Source organism: Miniopterus schreibersii (genome assembly GCF_964146895.1).
Source record: "Miniopterus schreibersii genome assembly, chromosome: 1".
NCBI lineage: Eukaryota > Metazoa > Chordata > Mammalia > Chiroptera > Miniopteridae > Miniopterus > Miniopterus schreibersii.
In genome coordinates this window covers 157783105-157802403 of record NC_138101.1, presented here as the reverse complement: position 1 = coordinate 157802403, position 19299 = coordinate 157783105, and the positions used below count along the sequence as shown (strand labels likewise).

The following is a 19299-nucleotide window of genomic DNA, read 5'->3' as shown; positions in this document are numbered from 1 at the left end:
GGAAGGGAATTGCAATCACTTTTCTGATCATTTCATTAAATTTGTCTTTTGTGTGTTCATAGTTTTTGTTTGTTTGCTTTTTCTAGGAAAATAAAATTTTGTCTTCATAATGGATATCAAGTAGAAAAATAAAAATAAATATACACAGTCCTATCTTCATAATTAGAAGTTGTGATACATTTAAAATATATATATATATATATTGCTTTTGTGAGAGGAGTGCATCTTTTAATCCTTTCTCCATAAAAAATGTGCTTATTAATTGATTGGTATATTCCTCATTGTAAACAACAGATAAAATTTACATTATCTTTGTACAGGTTAGGGTTGCCCAGTTAAATCGGAACGTCAGATAAACACCAAATTGGTATCTGAAATTCACATTTAGCTGGGCGTCCTGTTTTTTATCTGCTAAATCTAGCAACTGTAATACTGGTGTGTCCCCCGATTATTTCTATTAATTATTAATTGGCAGTTAAACAAAACCGAGGGACTGAGTCTGCGCTGTTGCTGAAGTCAGCTTTCTCCCAGGGACAGACAGGAGACGTTTCAGCTCCACGCAACTGTGATCTCAAAGATCGGCAGCTTTCCTGGAAAGATTTTCAAAATCTATTATCAGTGTAATCATCACCAAAATATTTGATGAGAACACTACATCACGCTGTATAATAAACTTAAGTAGAAAAGTCAAAGCAGTGGTATTTTCATCAGGCCTTTGGATTTCAGGAGAAAATAGTTCCACACTCAGCGAATATAGATAGGCCTGTCTTGGGCTGTGTTAAATCCAATTGTGTGGGGGATCTGAATAATCAGGAGTGACAGCATAAGCACTTTCTCTTCAAAGTGATTTTACAGGGAGCATTCTTTCCTACGGAAGGTACACATATAGCTCTCATAATGCTGAAAGAGCACTAATGTATCAATTTATTGGTGCCAGTGTCATGAGCTGGAGTTGCAAATTGTATTCAGATTTTAAACTCTGCTCACTGTTGCTGTGGCGGGGAGGTCCCTTCCCGTGATCAAGCTTATTTCACAGAATTCTAGGACACTTTTTCAGGGCCCAGGCGGGAGAGCCCTCGGGGCTCTTTCAGAAGGTTCTGACTTCACTTTGCGAAGCCAACTCAAACGCGATGAAAAACAATAGTTTCGTTTTCCTCAATAAAAAGGGAGGGGGGAGAATTTGAGTTGGGCTATGTAATTTCAGCTTCCCTAAATAAGTCCTTTGGAAAGTTGTAGGGGGGACAAGTGTGTGATTTTGGTCTTGGCATATAACTCTGGAACTAACTTTAAAAAAAAAAAAAAAAGTCTACCATGGATTTTCAGGACTTTCTCCCCTGTACCATATGTTCCATAGCTAAGGAATAAGTCTGATGTGGGTGCCAAATTTTTCAACAACTTTTACTTTCCAGAGGAGGGTTAAATAGCTCTCTTAATAACTTGAAAGAAAAAAAAACGGTCAGGGTTAACCGCAGTTCTTAGTCACAGGCTACAAGTTTTCAAGAGTTTTATGACTTAGAACCTATTTGGCCTCAAGAATATCCCCCAAGAGTAAGGAGGCCGGAGGAGTGGAATGGAGTCCTTCTGAAACGGGGACTGCACCGAGCCCTGAGCGCCGTCGCGGTGTCTTTCTGTGGTCTCCCGGGCCTCGTCTTGCTTGGTTCCATCATCACCTGCCCTCTGGAAACAATCTTGGAAACATCAAGGGTGCCGAGTCAGGAGTCCATGTCGTCACACGGCCTGTGTTCATCCCGGTGCCGGTTACAGCGAAGTCATTCCCCTTCTGACCCTAACGAGTATGAACAGATAGGCGTGTTCTGTGGACGTACTTTCCCTCGGCCTTCAAAGGATGCTCCGGCGAGCAGGAGGAGTCATGTTCATTGAAAAGTAAACATAGGCTCAGTGGCCGTAGCGAATTAATTGCTCTGTTGTCTGAGGAGGTTGGCATCCCTCTCTCGAGCTTTGAATCTTCCCCTCTCTGCCTGTAAAGATGATCGTCTCCCCTATTTAAAATAAAAAAACAAGAGTCTTCTCTTGCCTTGTTTAATTAGTATCCGTGCTACTTCTTTTCACCACGGGACCTCTTAAATCAGTGGGCAGCGCTCACTGTCCCCACCGTCCCTGGTCGCAGTACTCTGGGGTAGGTCCAGTGGCGCGTCCGTGTAAGATTAAGGCTAATCCTGCCTCCGCATCACCATCTGAACAAATTGTGCTCCTGAGCATACTGCAAATGGTGTGCCTTCCAAGAAGCACACACAGGCCGCTTGCTTACCTCTGTCATTATTTCTTCTCTTCTAGGTATCTCAGTGACGAAGAAGACGCATACATGTAAGTAATGCATTTTTTTCTTGTCCCAAGTTTTCTGAAGAGTTGGAATTCGCATATGTCTGGCTGCTGTGGCCCTTCAAGTATAAACTAATGTCTCAGCTGTGATCCCTGGTCAACAGAGGTCATACTTTTCTACCTGTAGTGGTTTGAAGTGGTACATTTCCACCTGTTTGTACTGAGTGTGTGTGAAAGAGAGTCTAGACATATTCTGATGAATTCTAGCGACAGAAGCCATTAAGCTGTAGAAAAATCATAAAATCTAGCCGAGAGGATCAAGTAATTACTTCCTGATCATCCTGACTCTGGATCCTTCTTAGAAGAGTTATGATTCTAGGAAACCTCACCTTGATTTCTTTTAAACTTTGGTCTCCTTTTCCTCACCACTAGCTCACGGTGTAGGCCGTCTTGTACTTGTGTCTGTGGAGCAGAGAAACCGGCTGGAAGTCTAGGCGCTGTTGTTTGACCACAAGTGTGGCCTCCAGGGGCCCTGGTTAATGGCATCGGTAGTTTGATGTGGAAATGTGCGCTGGATTCATACGCTGTACTCATTCCCACTTCTCAGGTTCAACTGCTTTCATCAGTTGCCTTCATTCGAACTGTACCATAAGTTTACAAACCCACGTCAACGTAAAGTGTTGTGATTTGCAATCTGAGCGATGATGTTTGACTGTGCTTTCAACCTCAGGATGAAACTAATACATCACTGATGCAGGCAGTCAACGTTCACTGTCCTTGACCAGCATATTTAGACTTTGAGTTAATAGTGTCATTAGAATTTGATAGCTACTTTAGACCACGGATATGTGCTACCTATGAGATATTTTGGGCATCCTTCTAAGGCAAGCAATGGAGATATTTATGGCACAATTTAGGGCCGACAAAGATGTGTCCCCCAATTTTTCCTAATTACACTTAAAAATTTTTTGATTTCCTGGGAAACATTTGGGGGGAAAGTCTGTATAACATCAAAGTAGTTTATCTTGTGCCTCAGCTGACTCTTGAAACCTGCTCTTGGGTTTGTCTGTCTGTCTATCTGTATTTGTAGCAAACAAAAAAGCAAAGAAACAAAAAAATAATAATCCCACCAAATCTATGGTTGCCTGACTTTTAGGGCCCAGTCCTACAGTCTCTCCACGTGGCTCTCCCACGGGCTTCAATGGAATATTTGTTTGAGCAAAGATGAGGTCAGGCCTGTAATGGACACACGATCAGGACAGCACCTCCACCTTTCACCACACAGTTCCGGTTGGCTGTCCCTCCATCAGAGTAGTCTGTGGCCCTTAGCTTTTTGGGGGTTGTTTTGTCGTCGTCGTTGTTGTTGTTCTTGCTGTTGTCGGTGCATAATTGCGCTCATGATGACTGAGAGATTGACAGTGCAGGAGACTGAAGTCCTCTGTATATCCGCAGGGCAGGCATGGTACAGAGCGCTTCCTTGCACAGCCTTGCCCATGAGCTCGTCCCTGGCCTGGAGGGACCTACTCTAGAGGTGGTAAGTAATTCAGTCTTTCTGCTAGCTCAGTCCTGGGCCTCTCCCAAACAAGGGCGGATGATTGTGCCTACTGTTTATGGTGGTTTGGGGTATGAACTCCTGGCCACCTGGCGAATAGCCGCTGACGATTTGCATTATGACTTGGCTCTTGGATAAGTGGACAGAACCACTAATTCAACTCCATTGGATACCAAGAGTCCTCCTCAAGTAATGAGACAGAGACTGTAGATTTTCATTAATATATAGACTGTCCGTCCATAACGATTTTCAAGGAATTGTCACCCCTGAGAGTAACTTTATTGATTACAGAAACAATTACCTGTGGTTGGATTTAAATTCATGGAAGGACTTAGGTGACAGCATGAGAGTGGTAGCTAGTGATGAAAACCTAGATTTCCAGTTAGAGGCAGCAATACCAGGTTGGCCTTGCAGCAGAGGCTTACCTAACTCCATCAGCTATCAAGATAAAGCCAGAGTGGGTGGATTTTGATTGCCTTTCTAACTAAGAAAATGTGCAGGGAAATTCTTATGAATTAAGCATAAAGTAAATGTACAAAGACTTAAAATAAACCTCCCTTTATGTTATTGAAATATTAAATTGACAGATCAAATTAGATCAGAAATCATCTTTGTTTTTTGGTGGATGTTTACTTTCAACGTTTGGGGAAGGGGGCCCAAAATAAAATGGCCAGTCAGGGTGGGAAAAAAAGACCTGAATAGACAGTTGACATAAAGCTTTGCACATGCCAAGAAGAAATTGAATTGTCCAAGTTGTGTGTTAGGAAAAGTCTTATGCCACTTAAACATGGAGATTGTTTTTGTCACCACATTCAGCAGACAGCCCATCATATTTCTGATCTTAGCATCTCTACAAGAGCCCACAACTTGTGAGGAGGAAGAAAATCAACCAGTTCTTTCTCTAATAACAGCCACCCCAATGACTTCTTTAGCATCTGTCGGATTTTGCTTGAACACGGAACTGTCCTAACTTGCCTATAAGTTGTCTTAAGATGTTAAATTCCGGCTCCTCTTAAATCATCTTGACATCTGTTCTTCAGAAAGTTTCACTATCAGTGAAGTGTATGAATTCATTTTTGTAGCGTCTCACGACTTCCATTTTTAGCCAGGGTTCTGGAAACCTTGGTCAAGGCTTGACTACATAATCATCGACAGCTCAAGTCACCCCCCATTAGCACTTTCAATCTGGGTTTCCTAACTGCCCGCACAGAGAGATTGTTCAACTTACAAATTAACATGTACAGTTGTAGAATATATTATCAGACCAGAGTGTCAGCTCCCAGGTACACCAGTCAGAGGTGCAAGAACTACAAAATGAATCTGAATAGTTGTGACACCTGATAATATTTTAGGCCACCTTATTACCTGGAAAGCACAGGTATTGCTTTAAAAAAAAAAAAAAAAAGAAATGTTTTAAGAGAGTTGAGCCAGAAATTCCCAGGAAAGGAAATCTTACTGTTAGCTTCAGAGGACCCCATAAGCATGGTCTTTGGAGAACTCATTCTCTGAGTTCCTGAGAAGAGAGTAAACACCTTTCGTATTTGTCATTAACTTTACTTGACCAATGGGAAAAGGCAAAGCTTTGGGGCTTCAGGCACAAAGTCATCAAGACCAAATTGGTCAAGGAATTCTTACATTTTTTATGTTCTTCAATTGTTGATAGGAAATGTTGCTGTTGGTTTTTGGCGTGGGAACATAAAAGGGAGTTATTACTTGTGGACTAGGGACATACTAGAGAAATGTTACCCTGTGATACAAGAATTTCAATTCAATTTTTGTGGCGATTATATAGCACCTGTATTTGGTTGGACACTCTCAAGATTGCTTTTGTTTTGGTGTTTCACAAATTTGTCCTGGTCTCTTTCCTGCTGAAATTGTGCCATGTGGGAGAAGTATCTTTTTCTTGGAATTGACTGCTGTCCTGGTTTTTCTGATTTGCCAAGGACCACTGGCCATTTGCTCCTGACTTCTCTCTTAATCTCATTCTACTTGGATAATTCTGCATTCACTAAACTGTTAGAATATGGAAAATATGGAAGGAAAAATTGAAAAATGCAATAGATCATCTTAACTACCTCCAGCTACTGGGCAGTTTAGCATCAGGGAGCCATAACCATAGGGATTGTAGCGCAGCCACCGCATCCCAGACCACAAAGATACCTGGGCAGCTTCCAGCGGCAACAGACCATTGTCGGGTCCTTCTGCCCTCAGCCTTGTTTATATTCCTTGTTCTTCCTCTTTTCGTCTGTTCTGCTTGCTTCTTCCACACTCAGAAACAGTCCCTTCAAACATGCAGAAACTGCAGGTCACTCAGTAAGCAGTCGAGAAAGTGTGCCGGTTGATCCAATTTAATGTCACTTTTCTCCAATAATGAACAATATAAAATATGCTTCTGAACCCTCCAAAATATTTTAATTTTGGCACAAATTGCCATTAAAAGGTAAGTTAGTGCATTATGTTTGGCTGTAGCAGGCTAATACCTAAAATATAAAGTTAAAACACTGTATTACTTATAAAGAGATTTAGTCTTCAGTAGTAAAAATATTTTAAAACAAATCAGGATAGTTTTTTGAGAAATAATCCTTTGTATCTGTAAAAAGAAAAAGTGTTCATTCCAATCATTTAAAGTGGAATAGGTGAATGTGTTCACGTTTTACCCAGAGAGACTTGGCTTTGAATTTGACTTAGAGAAAATTAGTTTTTGAGGCCTCAGCCTCCTCTCCGTGGGCATTTGTTGATATCACAAAACCAACCCAACAATTTGTCACGATTGTTGTCATTTACACTGGAGGTCCAAGAATGAGAATAACCCTCTTTTCTCATGTTCTTTTCCTTTCCTTGAGGCCATTCCTTTTGATTGTAGGCTCTTAGCAACCCCAAACTTGGGGCTCACCCACATAATTTTCACAGTCCAGGAAAACTGAAGAACCATTCTTGGCAAAGCTAATGGAAGGTGCTTTGGTTGTATAGTTAAGAGGTTGCCGTGGCAACCCATGTGACTCATAGCGTGACTCACAGCAATTATAATTTCAATTGCTGGCTGGGTGTTTATTGGGACAGACCTGAGAAGAAGCCACACTGAAGTTCTTTTAGTAGGCTTCCATCCAGATCCTCTCTACCCATTGACAAACAGGAAAAGAGAGAACCAAGTGCTCACAAAGGAGCCAGAGGGTTCATTTCTTAGGTTGCTAAGGCCCCTGGCCATCCCAGACATTAAGCTTAGCTGAGGATGGGCTTGCTGACCTCTTAGAGGGGCAACCAATGGACAACCGTTTATTGAGAAACTACTGTGTGCTGACAGGTTCTTTGCCCTCAGGGAGCTTACAAACTAGGTTGAAGGTGAGAAAACAATCTGAAACACAAACACCAAGTGTGCCATTCAGTTTACAACTGGAAAGCAGACCCAGCTGGGAGTGTGCGAGAGGAGAAACAAATTAGAGACCATCCAGGATTCTGATACTGTGACCCAAGCACACGCTAGCAATAGAGGGAAAGGGGACGATTGAACCCTGGATGCTAAAAAACGATCCCCCTGCTCAGCTCCACCCATTCTCACCCAGAGGAACACCTCTTCAGTCCCTTCAAAGTCAACTAGTCCAAGGAAGTAAAGATTCCTCCATATTGTCCGGAAACATTTTGCCTCGTTTAGATTCAACCTGTACGACTAGAGCCAAGCAGTCCTGAGCTTAACAGGATTTTACTGCCTCATCACATTATGATATAAATGGACTGCGCTTGGCCCTGCCAGTCAGTTCCTCCAAGGTAGAAGATTCTAATAGTATTACAACCCACAGTTTATGGTGACGATCTGTGAATTCCATTTAAAAAAAGAAAAAAAGAGAGTATTTAGCTAACTCCATCAGAGCATTCAGCTGATTCAAGCTTGCTGTTAGTAGACCTCAGATTCATGAATTGAACTTGGACTAAAAGTATTTGTGTTCCCATTTCATAACAAGGATTTAAAAGGGTGTATTGAGATGGTGAATGGCTCTTTAAAATCAGTGACCACTACTAGGGAGAAAACAGAAGTGGCTAGCCTACCACGTACTGGTATATACTCAATATATTTATTATATATTTAATAAAACTCTCATACATGATTGGGTTGACCTTTAAAGAAGACCTGGATGTCTAATACTCCAGGTATTACGTTTAGCGCTTTATATGAATGACCTCATTCAATCTCCTCATCAGCTTTTTACTACTTGCACCCCCTTTTCAATGAGAACATTTATCTGAGAGATCAGTAGTTTTAGAGAAGTGACAAATTTTACAAACTCATCCAGCTGGTAATGGGCAGGGCCAGGGCCCAAAATAGAGTAGGTTGACTCCTTGCATTCGCATGAGTGCCACACCATTATCTCTAATATCAACATTGGGCAATAGTTTGAGAGCACTTACGAAGTGCTAGATGCTTTTCTAAGCACTTTATAAGCATTAATTTACTTAATCTTTACCACAATCTTGTGTGGTAGGTAATTGATACTATCCCCACTCCACAGATGAAAACTGAGGCCCACGGTCCTACGACCAGCTAGCATGGGGTGGAGCCAGGTCTTAGAGCCAAGCCACAGAGCGTCAACGCTGCAGCAAAGAGCTTCATTCCTTAGAGGGAGTCCTTCCATTCTAGAATATAGGGAAAAGGCCAAGTGTAACATGACCATTTTTACTGCTGACTCAGGTTTTCTTTTACCACAAAACTATTTCACCTGTAAAGGCTTCTAAGCTTGGCAAACCAACTGATTCTAAGAAAGGGGGAAGTAATTCCCACTATGTGAAAACATTTATTTAAACAAAGTGATCTGCTCAAAACTATGCAACCTTCTTACTTTAAAATGATCATTACTTATCTTTTTAAACAATCTAACCTAATTTATGAAAGAACTGGCATCCACGTAATGTTGCTGTTCATACAACTCAACTGATTCGATAATAAAAAAATAGTTCAATGTCGCCACTTTAGCGTCTAAGATAGTTGTGCTTCTATACTAACAGTAATGTATATCACTTATAGCATGACCCGTTTTCCACTACAACAAAGCCTTCAGTGAAAGATAATGAGATTTATAATAAATTCGTGCATTATTCCTTTGTCAGCCCAACCTGATAATTCATTGCCACGAAGAGGTGGTATGATTCAGGATACTGTGGTTTCCCTGAAACCTAACCAGAAACAAACAAAACCATCAAAGCTGAAAGAATGCCTAGGGAACTGAAATTCATAGCAGAAGGATACGTAAGAGAATTAGATATCTAGGTTTTGAGTATGCTGAAGCATACCTGAGCTACGGACTGGGTCTGCAGTTACGTCAGCTTCTCTCTTTGCGGCCAAAGGAATAAAAACTTAGGAGAAGCAGGGGTGCCCATGTGTTTGAAATATGAAGAAAGTTATTGGTCTACATGCACTTTCTTTATAAATTACATGACTTTTTTTTTTTTTACACTTTATCAACTACACTGCCAGGAAGTCAGTGTATCTGTAGTCACATGGTCCTTTTGATGTAACCGACGTCCGTATCTGTACGTTATAGTGACTAAGGTTTTCATTTCCAAGCTACTCAATTACCCTTTTTCCTTTGACTGCCCAAGATTCCTTACAGTGGAATGCTCTCCACTCCGCCTCTGGGGAAACATTTTTCCTAGATAGGAGTGATAGCTCTTCCTCTGTTTTACTTTGTTGATCTCCTAGGCATCGACTCCAGCTCCTAACGTCCTAAATAATTAACAGCCATGCATAATAATTGGAAGGCATATTAAGGAGCAGAAAATGCTAAACTGTGCAAGATTAAGGTTTGGATTCAGGGAAAGAGACTTAATCTATAAATCCTTTATTTTAAATTTCCTTTTTGGAGGAGATGATATGGTGATTATCCAGATACCTATAGTACGGGCATGGAGGGAAGGAAGGCTGGAGAGCAGACCACAGACAGTCCCTGTAGAAAGAGGGTAGGGCTGGGAGTCAGAGAGATTTTATAAGCTTACTATTCCCATCCCCTCCTCTGTGCCTAAGCCCTATGTTAGGCACGGTGAAGTGTAGAAAGTTTAACTCATAATCCTCACTCTCCAGTGGTTTAGTCTGTGTCAGAGGAGGCTGGCAGACCGCTTGAGGAGCTTCCAGTAATGAAAGAACTGCAGGAAAACGCAGGGCGGTGATCCGAGGTGGATTGCTCGTATGAGCTGGGAGCATGGTGGTGAGCTGACTTGACCTGGAAGGGTAGCAAGGACTAGGTGTAAGCAGGTGGATCCGTGGAGGGCTTGGAGGGTGGTGGTGTAGACCTGTCTGGCTAGAGGTGAGCACTAACAAGGCAGAGAGAGGACGTGAAGAACTGAAATAAGGTTTGGGCTTCATCTCATGACCAATAAGGAGCCACAGAACGCGTGTGAGAAATACAGCGACCTGTAAACAGTGCTTTTACCGCCACTGTCATTTAATTGTATGGATAAGACGTTCCATACGTCAGTCCCTTCTCTGAAATCAGGCAGAATGCTTATCTTTAGATCCAAGTTCTTCTCGGGCCTTTCCTCCGATCTGCTGTGCAGAAAAGGTACTTATTGAGCAGGTAAGATCTCGTCCCAAAAGGGAAGGCTGTTCTGATTATGAAAGAAAAAGAGTTTTTCACTTTTCCTCCATCTCCCTGGTCTTAAGGCCTAACTGTAAGACCAGTCCTTGCCATCTCATCAAAATCCGGATGCAGTGAGCAGTGAAACTGGAACAATGCACATGCACTTGGAATCGTGTGGCTAATGGTTCTCCTCGCTCTCTCTGATGCCTCCTGCTAATTGCCTGGAGGCTACTGGAATACATTAGGAGTCTCTGTCTCTCCAACCTTTTAAACCCAGCCACACATAGCTTTTTAAAACTCGAACCCCAAACTCCAACCTCGTTCACACCTTAGGTAGGCAGAGTAAACAGCAGTGCTTATTATTTATTCACCAAAGAATTCTTTCCCTCGCCAACCGAACAATAATTATGCTTCCTTTTTTCTTTGTCGGTATTTCTTAATTTTCCAAGAATGATTTCCTATCGCTTTCCTTAAAGAACCACTAAGGTCCGTTTGACGCATTTGCATTGGCCCCATGTTCATAAAAGCCTTCGGTGTATAATGAACCGCATCCCGTTAATTTATCCGTCTCTCTTACACCGTGTCTTTGTGTGTCGACAAAACTGAAAATTCACTTTCCCTCGCCCAGGCGGGGCGTCAGGATAATTGATTGTTACCAGTCTGCGCTGCTAGTAGACAGGATAACACCAGTGCCTCTAGAGAACAGGTGAAAACTAAACTCTGTCCCCCGAGGCCAATGAAATAGCTGTTTGGTCCCCTGTGTGAAACTTCCTAATAACTTAACTGGGCAGCCTCTGGGTCCCTGGAGGGTTTCTCCACAAGAGTACTCCCTCTCTTTGTTAAGATTGCTTATTAAAAATGATTTTATAATGAAGTTGCCTCAAATAGCAGCTCTTTTCCTGGTTGTCCTTGAAGCCGTGGTGAAGAATCTTAGAGACAACTGTCTAGGGTTTTCCTCCTTGTTAAAAACTTCTCTGTTACCACTGTTACTCTTGATTTTTTAAGGAGACAAAGTCTAAATGACACAAGTCCCACTCGGGTTGATTATGTCGCTTAAAACCCTGTGCAAGGCATTATTGGTAGTTTAGCTTGTCATTCGGGCTCGGGAGTCGAATTGATCTCCATGGACTGGGGACATTGAAGTCGGCGGTGGGAACAAGACTGTCTGGCTTCCCCGGGAGAGCGGCGGGCGGCCGAGGGCTGCTGCTGCTGAGTCTGCCCCTGACTGCATCGAAACAGTGATTTCCAATTATTTTATCTCTTTGGTCCTGCATTTATCCTACCTGCAAACTAACTACTCTCCTGCCACAAGGGTCTTTCACGAAAAGGAATTAAATAATAAAAAATGAGTATTGCGTGGTTTGCTATCCATGCACTGTATAAATCCAAAGGCTTCTCATAAATTGAGGCAAGTAAGAGAAAAAAATCTGTGTTTTGTTGTTCACATCATCAGCTTGGCTTTGGGGCTTGAAAAGGGTTTAGGGGGCGGCATATTTAGCATAAGAAACGAGAGAGCCCTTGTCGGTGAGACTCCCTGTTGGAAACATCTACTTCAGACTTGGTCTCCCAGTGGCCAGGCAACTCAGGAAACAAGAAATCATATCAAGTTGTTAGTGACAGATTTAGCTTGAAATATTTTTTTGACTTAAAGGTTTTCAGGCAGTAAATCTGCAGAGCAGGGCACTCAGGATGCGGCTGGGTACTCCTGCTCTGCTGTGTGACTGTCGCAGGAGGACCTTTGTGAATGTTTTAGCGCAGAGATCAGAGTCTCGTCTAGTGTGCTAAGGATTAGTGTGTGCTAAGAAACATACCAGGCTAAATCCTGATCTCTGAGGCCAGGCATATGAGAAAAGACTACCTTTACATTCGGCAGCTCCAGCTTTTCCCTCCCCCAAATAAAAAGGGAAGAAAAAGAAAACCGTGGACTGCTCTAGAATTCCACTGTCAGCAGGATCTTCTTATTTCACCTCCTTAATAACCTTCCAGGGGCTTCCATTGCCTGAGGAGTCTAAACTTCTTAGTACAGCACTCGGTCTGATCTTTATCTTTCCACTGCTCTTTCCTTGACTTCTGTGCTGGCAGCTTTTCCCATCCTCAGTGACCAGTTCCTAGAAGATTCTGTGCATGGGCATACCCCAGTGCCTTTGCTTCTCCTGTCTCTTATTTGTCTTGGGATGTCCTTCACCAACTACTGCACCTGTAGAAGTCCTACTGCTCCACCAAAGGCCGGCACCTGCCATGCAAAGCCTTCTCCAACCCTGCCTTGTTCATGGCTGCAGGTCTCCCACCCACATCGTTAAGGTGACACTACAGAAAATGTATTGTAGAATAGTTGTTGTTTATGTAGCTTTATCCCACCAGATATGCTTTAATTATCTTGGTATCCCTTGGGCTTGGCAGAGTGATCAGTATCTACTATGTACTCATTTAATATCTGTAGATTTTAAACAAGTGTATGTGTATGTGTGTACATACACAGTTTTACGACCAGACACTCTTCTTGCACATTTGAATCGAGGGAAAAATAATAACCTTTGCATTGTTAACAGCTGTAAGGAAGAGCAGAGATTTATTATTTGAAACTATATTGTGAAATTTGTACGATGTTATTTTGGAAACCAATACTACAACTCAAAGGGCTTCTGGATGTCTAGCAATTTACCACACGTATGTTGAGTCTTAGGTTTAGGATGGAGCGCTTTAAAGTTTCCTTTCGCAGTTTGTAAGATTTAAGTCTGAATCTCATCCAAAAGTTTTAAAAATACTTGTCTGTCATTCTAAAGATGAAGAATGGGTTATTTTTCCAAGTGACCTCTGAAACACCCTAGGATTGCATTACCAATACAAGATTTTATAAACCAGATCACCAAATTTATAGAGTACAAAAGATACATGTTCGGTGACCACTGGCATCTATTTAAATGTAAAAGAGAATGCTACCGACTAGAGAAAAGAATTGGCCAATCCTTCCAAGAATGGAGGATATAGTCTATCAAGGGAAATACCCCATATCTGTCTTGTCTATAGAGGAAAATGTGATCCTTATATGTTAAACAGTTTGGGAAGCAGATATTCTGATCATCTTAGATTACTTACTGAATCTTAAGGGAACATCAGGAAAGATATGACATTGATTTCTTCCAAGTCAGAACACGTGACATGGCCACGTTTGTCTGGTCTGGGATGTATGTTTCCTTAACTTAGCAGAGGCCAATGATTTCAAAACTTTTGTCCATTTATCAGTAGCTGCTCATGACAATGGCTTCTGTCTGCTTTTCCATGGAATCTTCTGTCTTTTAACCTTCGCACACAGCTTCCCCCCTCCTTTTGTTTGTAACTTTTTCTTGAGTTTAAACAAGAGGAACAAAATTATCCCCTGCAGTATCCATTCCTTGAGTGGAAACCTTGCTTATAAATGAGAAGATGAGATGTGACCCAATAAAAGAATCTATTTTTATTTTAATTTATTTCCTGATGGCCTTTTATGCCTCCTTAGGCGATGACCTAACCATTTCTATCTCCACAGACTTTTTATTTTCAAGGTCAAGAAGCACGTTGGAATTATTATAATAGGCAAATAAATGCCCTTTGCCTCTGATGCAAAGACCGTCTCTTTGTATGAAATTTAAGTCCTGGGTTTCTCAGCTTCAACAATCCTTCTCTCATAAGGCATCTATTAGCAAGCTGACCGAGAACAGGATAAAGGAAGACCTTTGGGGACTCTGGAGTTGGTTTTTGATAGAAACATCATCTCTCGCAGCCTCTTTCATCCCTTCCTCTCGCAGATGGGGGTCTTTAAAAACGCAGCGAGAGGCGCTGTCTTCATTTTGTGCTGCAGTTTCACATGGGAAAGGGCAATCAAAGTAGAAACTGTCCTAGGAGGCAGCTCAAACTATGGCTTTTGGGTTGCAAAAGGAAAAAACTGTTACACCATCACACATACATACACACCGCCATCCCCCTCCCTCCCCCTCCCCCTTAGACAGAGTTCGAGCTGATCTCTCTCAGTCAAAGAACTGCCCATGGTGGCTGCATTTGTGGGAGTTACCTAATCCTACCTATAACTGGGGTGATTTGAGCAACGGGAAAATGTTCTCATTTTCATTATGGGAGCCACTGGGAGACAGTATCATTTAGAAGAATATGTTTTTATTGCCCTAAATTGTTTTACCTGAGATTCTATTGATGTGTTTCTCTTAAGTTAGATTTCTAATGAGCAAAATGACCAATATGGGTCCCATTCTCACAGACTCTCCTAATGCTTAAGCTACTGCTTAGTGGTCAGTGAGTTTTCGTTCATTCTATCCTAGAGTTATAAGGAAGAAGTCTGGAGGGTTGAGTTACGCTACACCTGAAACACAGAAGAGCCAATTCCCAACATTCTGCATATGGCCGAAGGGCCTGCAGGCTGTCCATGATTCGTTTATGATGAAGTTTTCATCATAAAGTTTCTTATATTATATGATCACCATTAAGTGAGCTTACCGTGTGATGCCAGACTTAGAAAAGTTCTGGAACCAACCCTGTTGTCACAAAAGCTGAGCTAGGTCTCCCTCACACTAAATAAAGTGAAGTTCTACCATATGCTTATCTAAAATTCATCATTATTCCTAATTTGTCACATAACTAAAGTATCTTTAATATATGGATATCTTACATTGGGTTCCCCAGAGAATAGGCTCTGAGACTCTGAGGTTTGCACACGGAAAGTTGATTGGGGAGTGCTCTTAGGAACAACACCTACAAGGGGCAAAAGCAACTAAATTGGGCAGAAGGAGACATTGAACTGTCACCAGGTGCAGCCTGAGTTCAGCAGATGCCACAGAGAAATCAGAAGTGGAGATGGTTCTTGAGAGGTATCCCAAATCAAGGCAAGGGTGCCAGATATTTTACCTGGATCAACTAGCCACTGGGTGCCAGCCGCCCCAAGGGAGGGCATAATCTTGGACAGTGCAGCTCCTTTCAACTAATGCAAGTCTCAGGTGTAAGCCATTGGCAGTCAACTCTCGGGGTCCCAGGGGGAGCAAGGGCCTCAATCCTGGAGGAAGCAATCTGGGTAGCACACCATAGCATCCCTACAGGGGTCCACCATGGGCATTAAAGTTAGCTTTTGTGAAAAACATGTTTTCTTTATTTGAAAGGACACACATTTTATTGCTTATCTAGGATTTAAACTAATAAAACATATGCTTGGCCTCAGCATTATGGTATACCAGAATTGCAAATGCTGAAGAAAAATAAATTTTTTCTGTTGAATAAGGTTCTTCGTTAGAGTTTCTGGTCCTGGACACGTGCATTATAAATCATGTGTGTGCAATTCCATATAATGCTTTGCTTTTCCACACATGGACATTCCACAGAGTTTACACATTTTTCTCAATTGAAAAAATAAATAACACATTTCCAACTCTTTGGGCTCATGTCAAATGTGTTCACATAGAAACAAAGAGAATGCTTGGAAAAGGAACTAGTTTTACATATTACATGTTACTTTTCAGATTTTGACAGTCTACTACTGTCTTATAATTGAGATACAATATCTGAAATATTTTTCAGGGTTTATCTACCTACATAATGGCTCCATTTATAGTGGTTTTTGGGACTCTCTCCTCATTTTGCCCATTAGCAATTATTTGCAAATGAACTTGGGATTAAGTTGGAGATGAGTGGTGGCTGTCCAAGAAGAGAACCAGCATGAACCAATAGTCCCATCCCCCAACTGTTGTCATATAAGAAAAAGCTTCTCAGTAGTAATTAGTGATCAAGACAGAATGAATTTTAGTTTCATTTCTCAAAATCTCAATGGAACTTCTGATTTTGTAAAAGTTTACTCCAATTTTACTTCTAAGAATGAGAAATCCCAAATGAGAAAGTCAATCCAAACTGTCTTCATGGAGTATTATAAGGAGAGAAAGAGCTAAGTAGTTTGACTATTTCTTCCTTGGTTCAACATGTATCTCCCCAACACCAACACCAACGTTCCAAACCCCTGGGTTCTTCATGTGTTTCTTTGATTTTCATGGTTCAAAATACCCCTGTTCCCTCCACAGTCAGCAGCCCGAGGCACCTTGCAGATCTGAGCGCAGGCTTTCCAGTCTCACAGATGCTGAAGGCTTAGAGAAATATCTGAACCTGTAGAGCTCAGGTAGAGTCAGGGTTTATCTACGTGGAAATTCAATCTTCATGGCTTTCCAGGGTTTAGTTTCTGTGCCTCTGCCTTGGAAAAGAGGGGCCCCTTTCAGATTGATAGTGAAGTTAATTCACATTATTCTTTCCCTTATTCAAAGAGAGTTAATAGACACGAGAAACCCTTTACCTGATCTAAAAGCTTCCATGGTTCCAACAGCTCCTACCTGGGAAAATCCCCAGCCATTATTTTGGAGCTCCCTGTGTCTGAGCCCTAGTGAAAGGAATTCTGAAGCTGCCCATTGCCATCAAGAGCTCGATCAGTCTGCCCTGGTTATTACCATAATAATTACAAGGTCCTGACAGACAGCAGCTTTTCAAGTGGCCAGATCATTGGGAGGACAGTAGTTCCTGTAACTCGCTCTTGGGAGAGGAATCCCATGTATGCTATATCAGGTAACCATCTGAATTTGCCATTTCACAGAATACGTCTGGCCCAACCCATCCGATTGCACGCATTCTGCAGCCACTCCTCTACAACACATGCTGAGAGTTAGTGCAAATTACAGTGATTTTTTTATATAAAGGTAGCTAATGAGCTGAAATGTAAAGTAATTGCTATTTTCAGTGGACAGGATGACTTTGCTCCTTAATTTTTTCCTGGAAAAAAAAAAAATAGCTCCGTTTTATTTTATTTTATTTTTTATTTTACTTTATTTTATTTTATTGCCAGAATTTCAGTGAGTGATTCACATTACTGTCAATTACACGCCCTTATTATGTATTACAGCCACCAGGCAGCTGTCCAGGAAAACACAAGTCTGAAAATGCTTCTGTTTTAAGAAAATTCAATTCATGGTTGCTCGTCCTGTGGGCATGTGCAGCAGGCAGGAAGCCTCTGCTTTCTTGCCAAGGACAGGGATAAGGCCTTGCCCACTTTATCTGGATTAAATAGCCACTCTGACATCCTGAGATCTTGATACCAGTGCCCAGATGCAGGGCTTGGTTTGGGTTTCTGCAGTCTTATTTTTTTGTGCTTCGGTGTGTGTTACAAAACACAGACTGGTGTTATAAAACAGTATTTCTATGAGTCACAGCAGAGCCTATGTGTTAGCAGAGAGGCTTCGTGGAGGCTGAATGGAGAAACTGTTCACCGTCTCCCTTCCCAAAAATCTGAGTCTGTGACAGTTTAGGGCTCTTGGTCCTATTTACAAAGCTGGCCTTGCTGTGGCCCTGTTCAGTCAGATGCCTCTTTTTTGAAGTGCGGAAGAAGCTACAACTGAAAATGCTCCATTTGCTCTTGGGCTGCTGTACAGTCTAGGAAATTCAGCTTTTTATGGGTAAAAAGGCTGCGAGGGTTTGTCAGATGTTTTCTTCCTGGGAATGTTATAAAGTTTAACAAAATATCTTTAAAGCGTGCAGTTAAAGTTGCCTAAATCATTTATGCATTTGAGAAAACTATGAGAGTTACTTGATATTTTTCCAGTTCTGAGACTTTAACTACATTTGTATCTGACTCTCAGACTCAGACCTTTCAAATAATGAAATATTTAGTAGTGATTAAGTTGGCCTTCACATTTTTGGTGTGTTCCAAATACATTGTGTCTAAATAATGTTAGCGTCTAAAAGAAATATTTAAAAGACAAAGGATTGTCTTTTAAATGGGGTGAACTGAATGGGGTGAAATCAGTTTCACCTGTGCCCTTCTTTTTAAATGCTGATTCAAGTCAAAAACTGGAAAAAAAAATTCTTTTTTAGATAACTGATGAAATTTGAATATGGACTGGTATTTTAGATGATGTTAAGGAATTTTTAAAATATCTTTAGGTATAATAATGGTATGGTAGTTGTTTTTTAAAAATCTTAATAAGTTAGAGATGAAGACTGAAGTAGTTGTGGTTGATATGACAAGATATGTGAGATTTACTTTAATATGCTCCAGAAAATAAGTATATTCGGTGGGACTGGGAAGGGGCGAAGCCAGAGTGGCAAAATATTGTTTCATCGGGGGGGGGGGGGGGGGGGTAGTGCAGGAAGTGTATTGTCCTCTATCATTTCTGCATAAGGTTGAAGTTTTGTAATAGATTAACTTTTCTTTACCTTCTCGTCGTCTGTGATGTATAAGATGATTATTTTTACATTGGAGGTTTGACCACCTTGGATGATTAGTGTTTAGTGAGAAAGATATAATACCAATGAGCACATCAAGTTCGGGAAGTTGACAGTGATCTCTTAAACTGCATGAAATCCATACATTGCTGTGAAAATTCTGATTAACTGTTAGCATATGTGTGAGAAAAATCACCTTTTAATAATAAGGTTCCCTCACCTTCATTTCAGCTGAGAGGAAAAGTGGGAGCACCAAGTTCTTGTTTTTCGATCTTTTCAATGCTATGATCATAAAGGCCCAGATTCGAGAGCTGAGTGGACCGGAGAGTTATCTGATGGTTCCCCCCTCCCATGGTCGAGACGAAGACATTTCTCAGGGAGGTATAAAGTATCTTGTTCCAAGTCAGCTCCACTCGCTTTTACAGAAGTGGAAGCAAGGCTGGAACCCTTCGGAACCAGCACCCTTTTCCGATCTATGGTGCTACCTCGATCTCCTTTCAAATACTCATTAGCAATCCCCTCTCTGGGGATCAAAGCAGTTTTCTAAATCCAGACCAGTGGCTGCGTGTCAGATGTTCATTCCAAAGAGTGTGGCCCCAAATTATCTTTTCTTTTATTGAGTACCATTTCCAAGTTGTGCGATAAGTCCCAGAAGTGATCATTTTTAAT

The 19299-nt window shown here is 41.5% G+C and overlaps 1 protein-coding gene across 2 annotated transcripts in view; it reads left to right on the top strand.

Moving 5' to 3' along the window:
* The window catches only part of RORA (RAR related orphan receptor A), a gene marked incomplete at its 5' end in the record, with an annotated part of 669505 nt that overhangs the window by 498560 nt on the left and 151646 nt on the right, over nt 1-19299 (top strand). For both annotated transcript variants that reach the window (XM_081159584.1, XM_081159583.1), the window contains one exon: nt 2296-2325. In XM_081159584.1, the coding sequence (XP_081015710.1) occupies nt 2296-2325 (30 nt within the window). The remainder of the gene's footprint in view (nt 1-2295; nt 2326-19299) is intronic.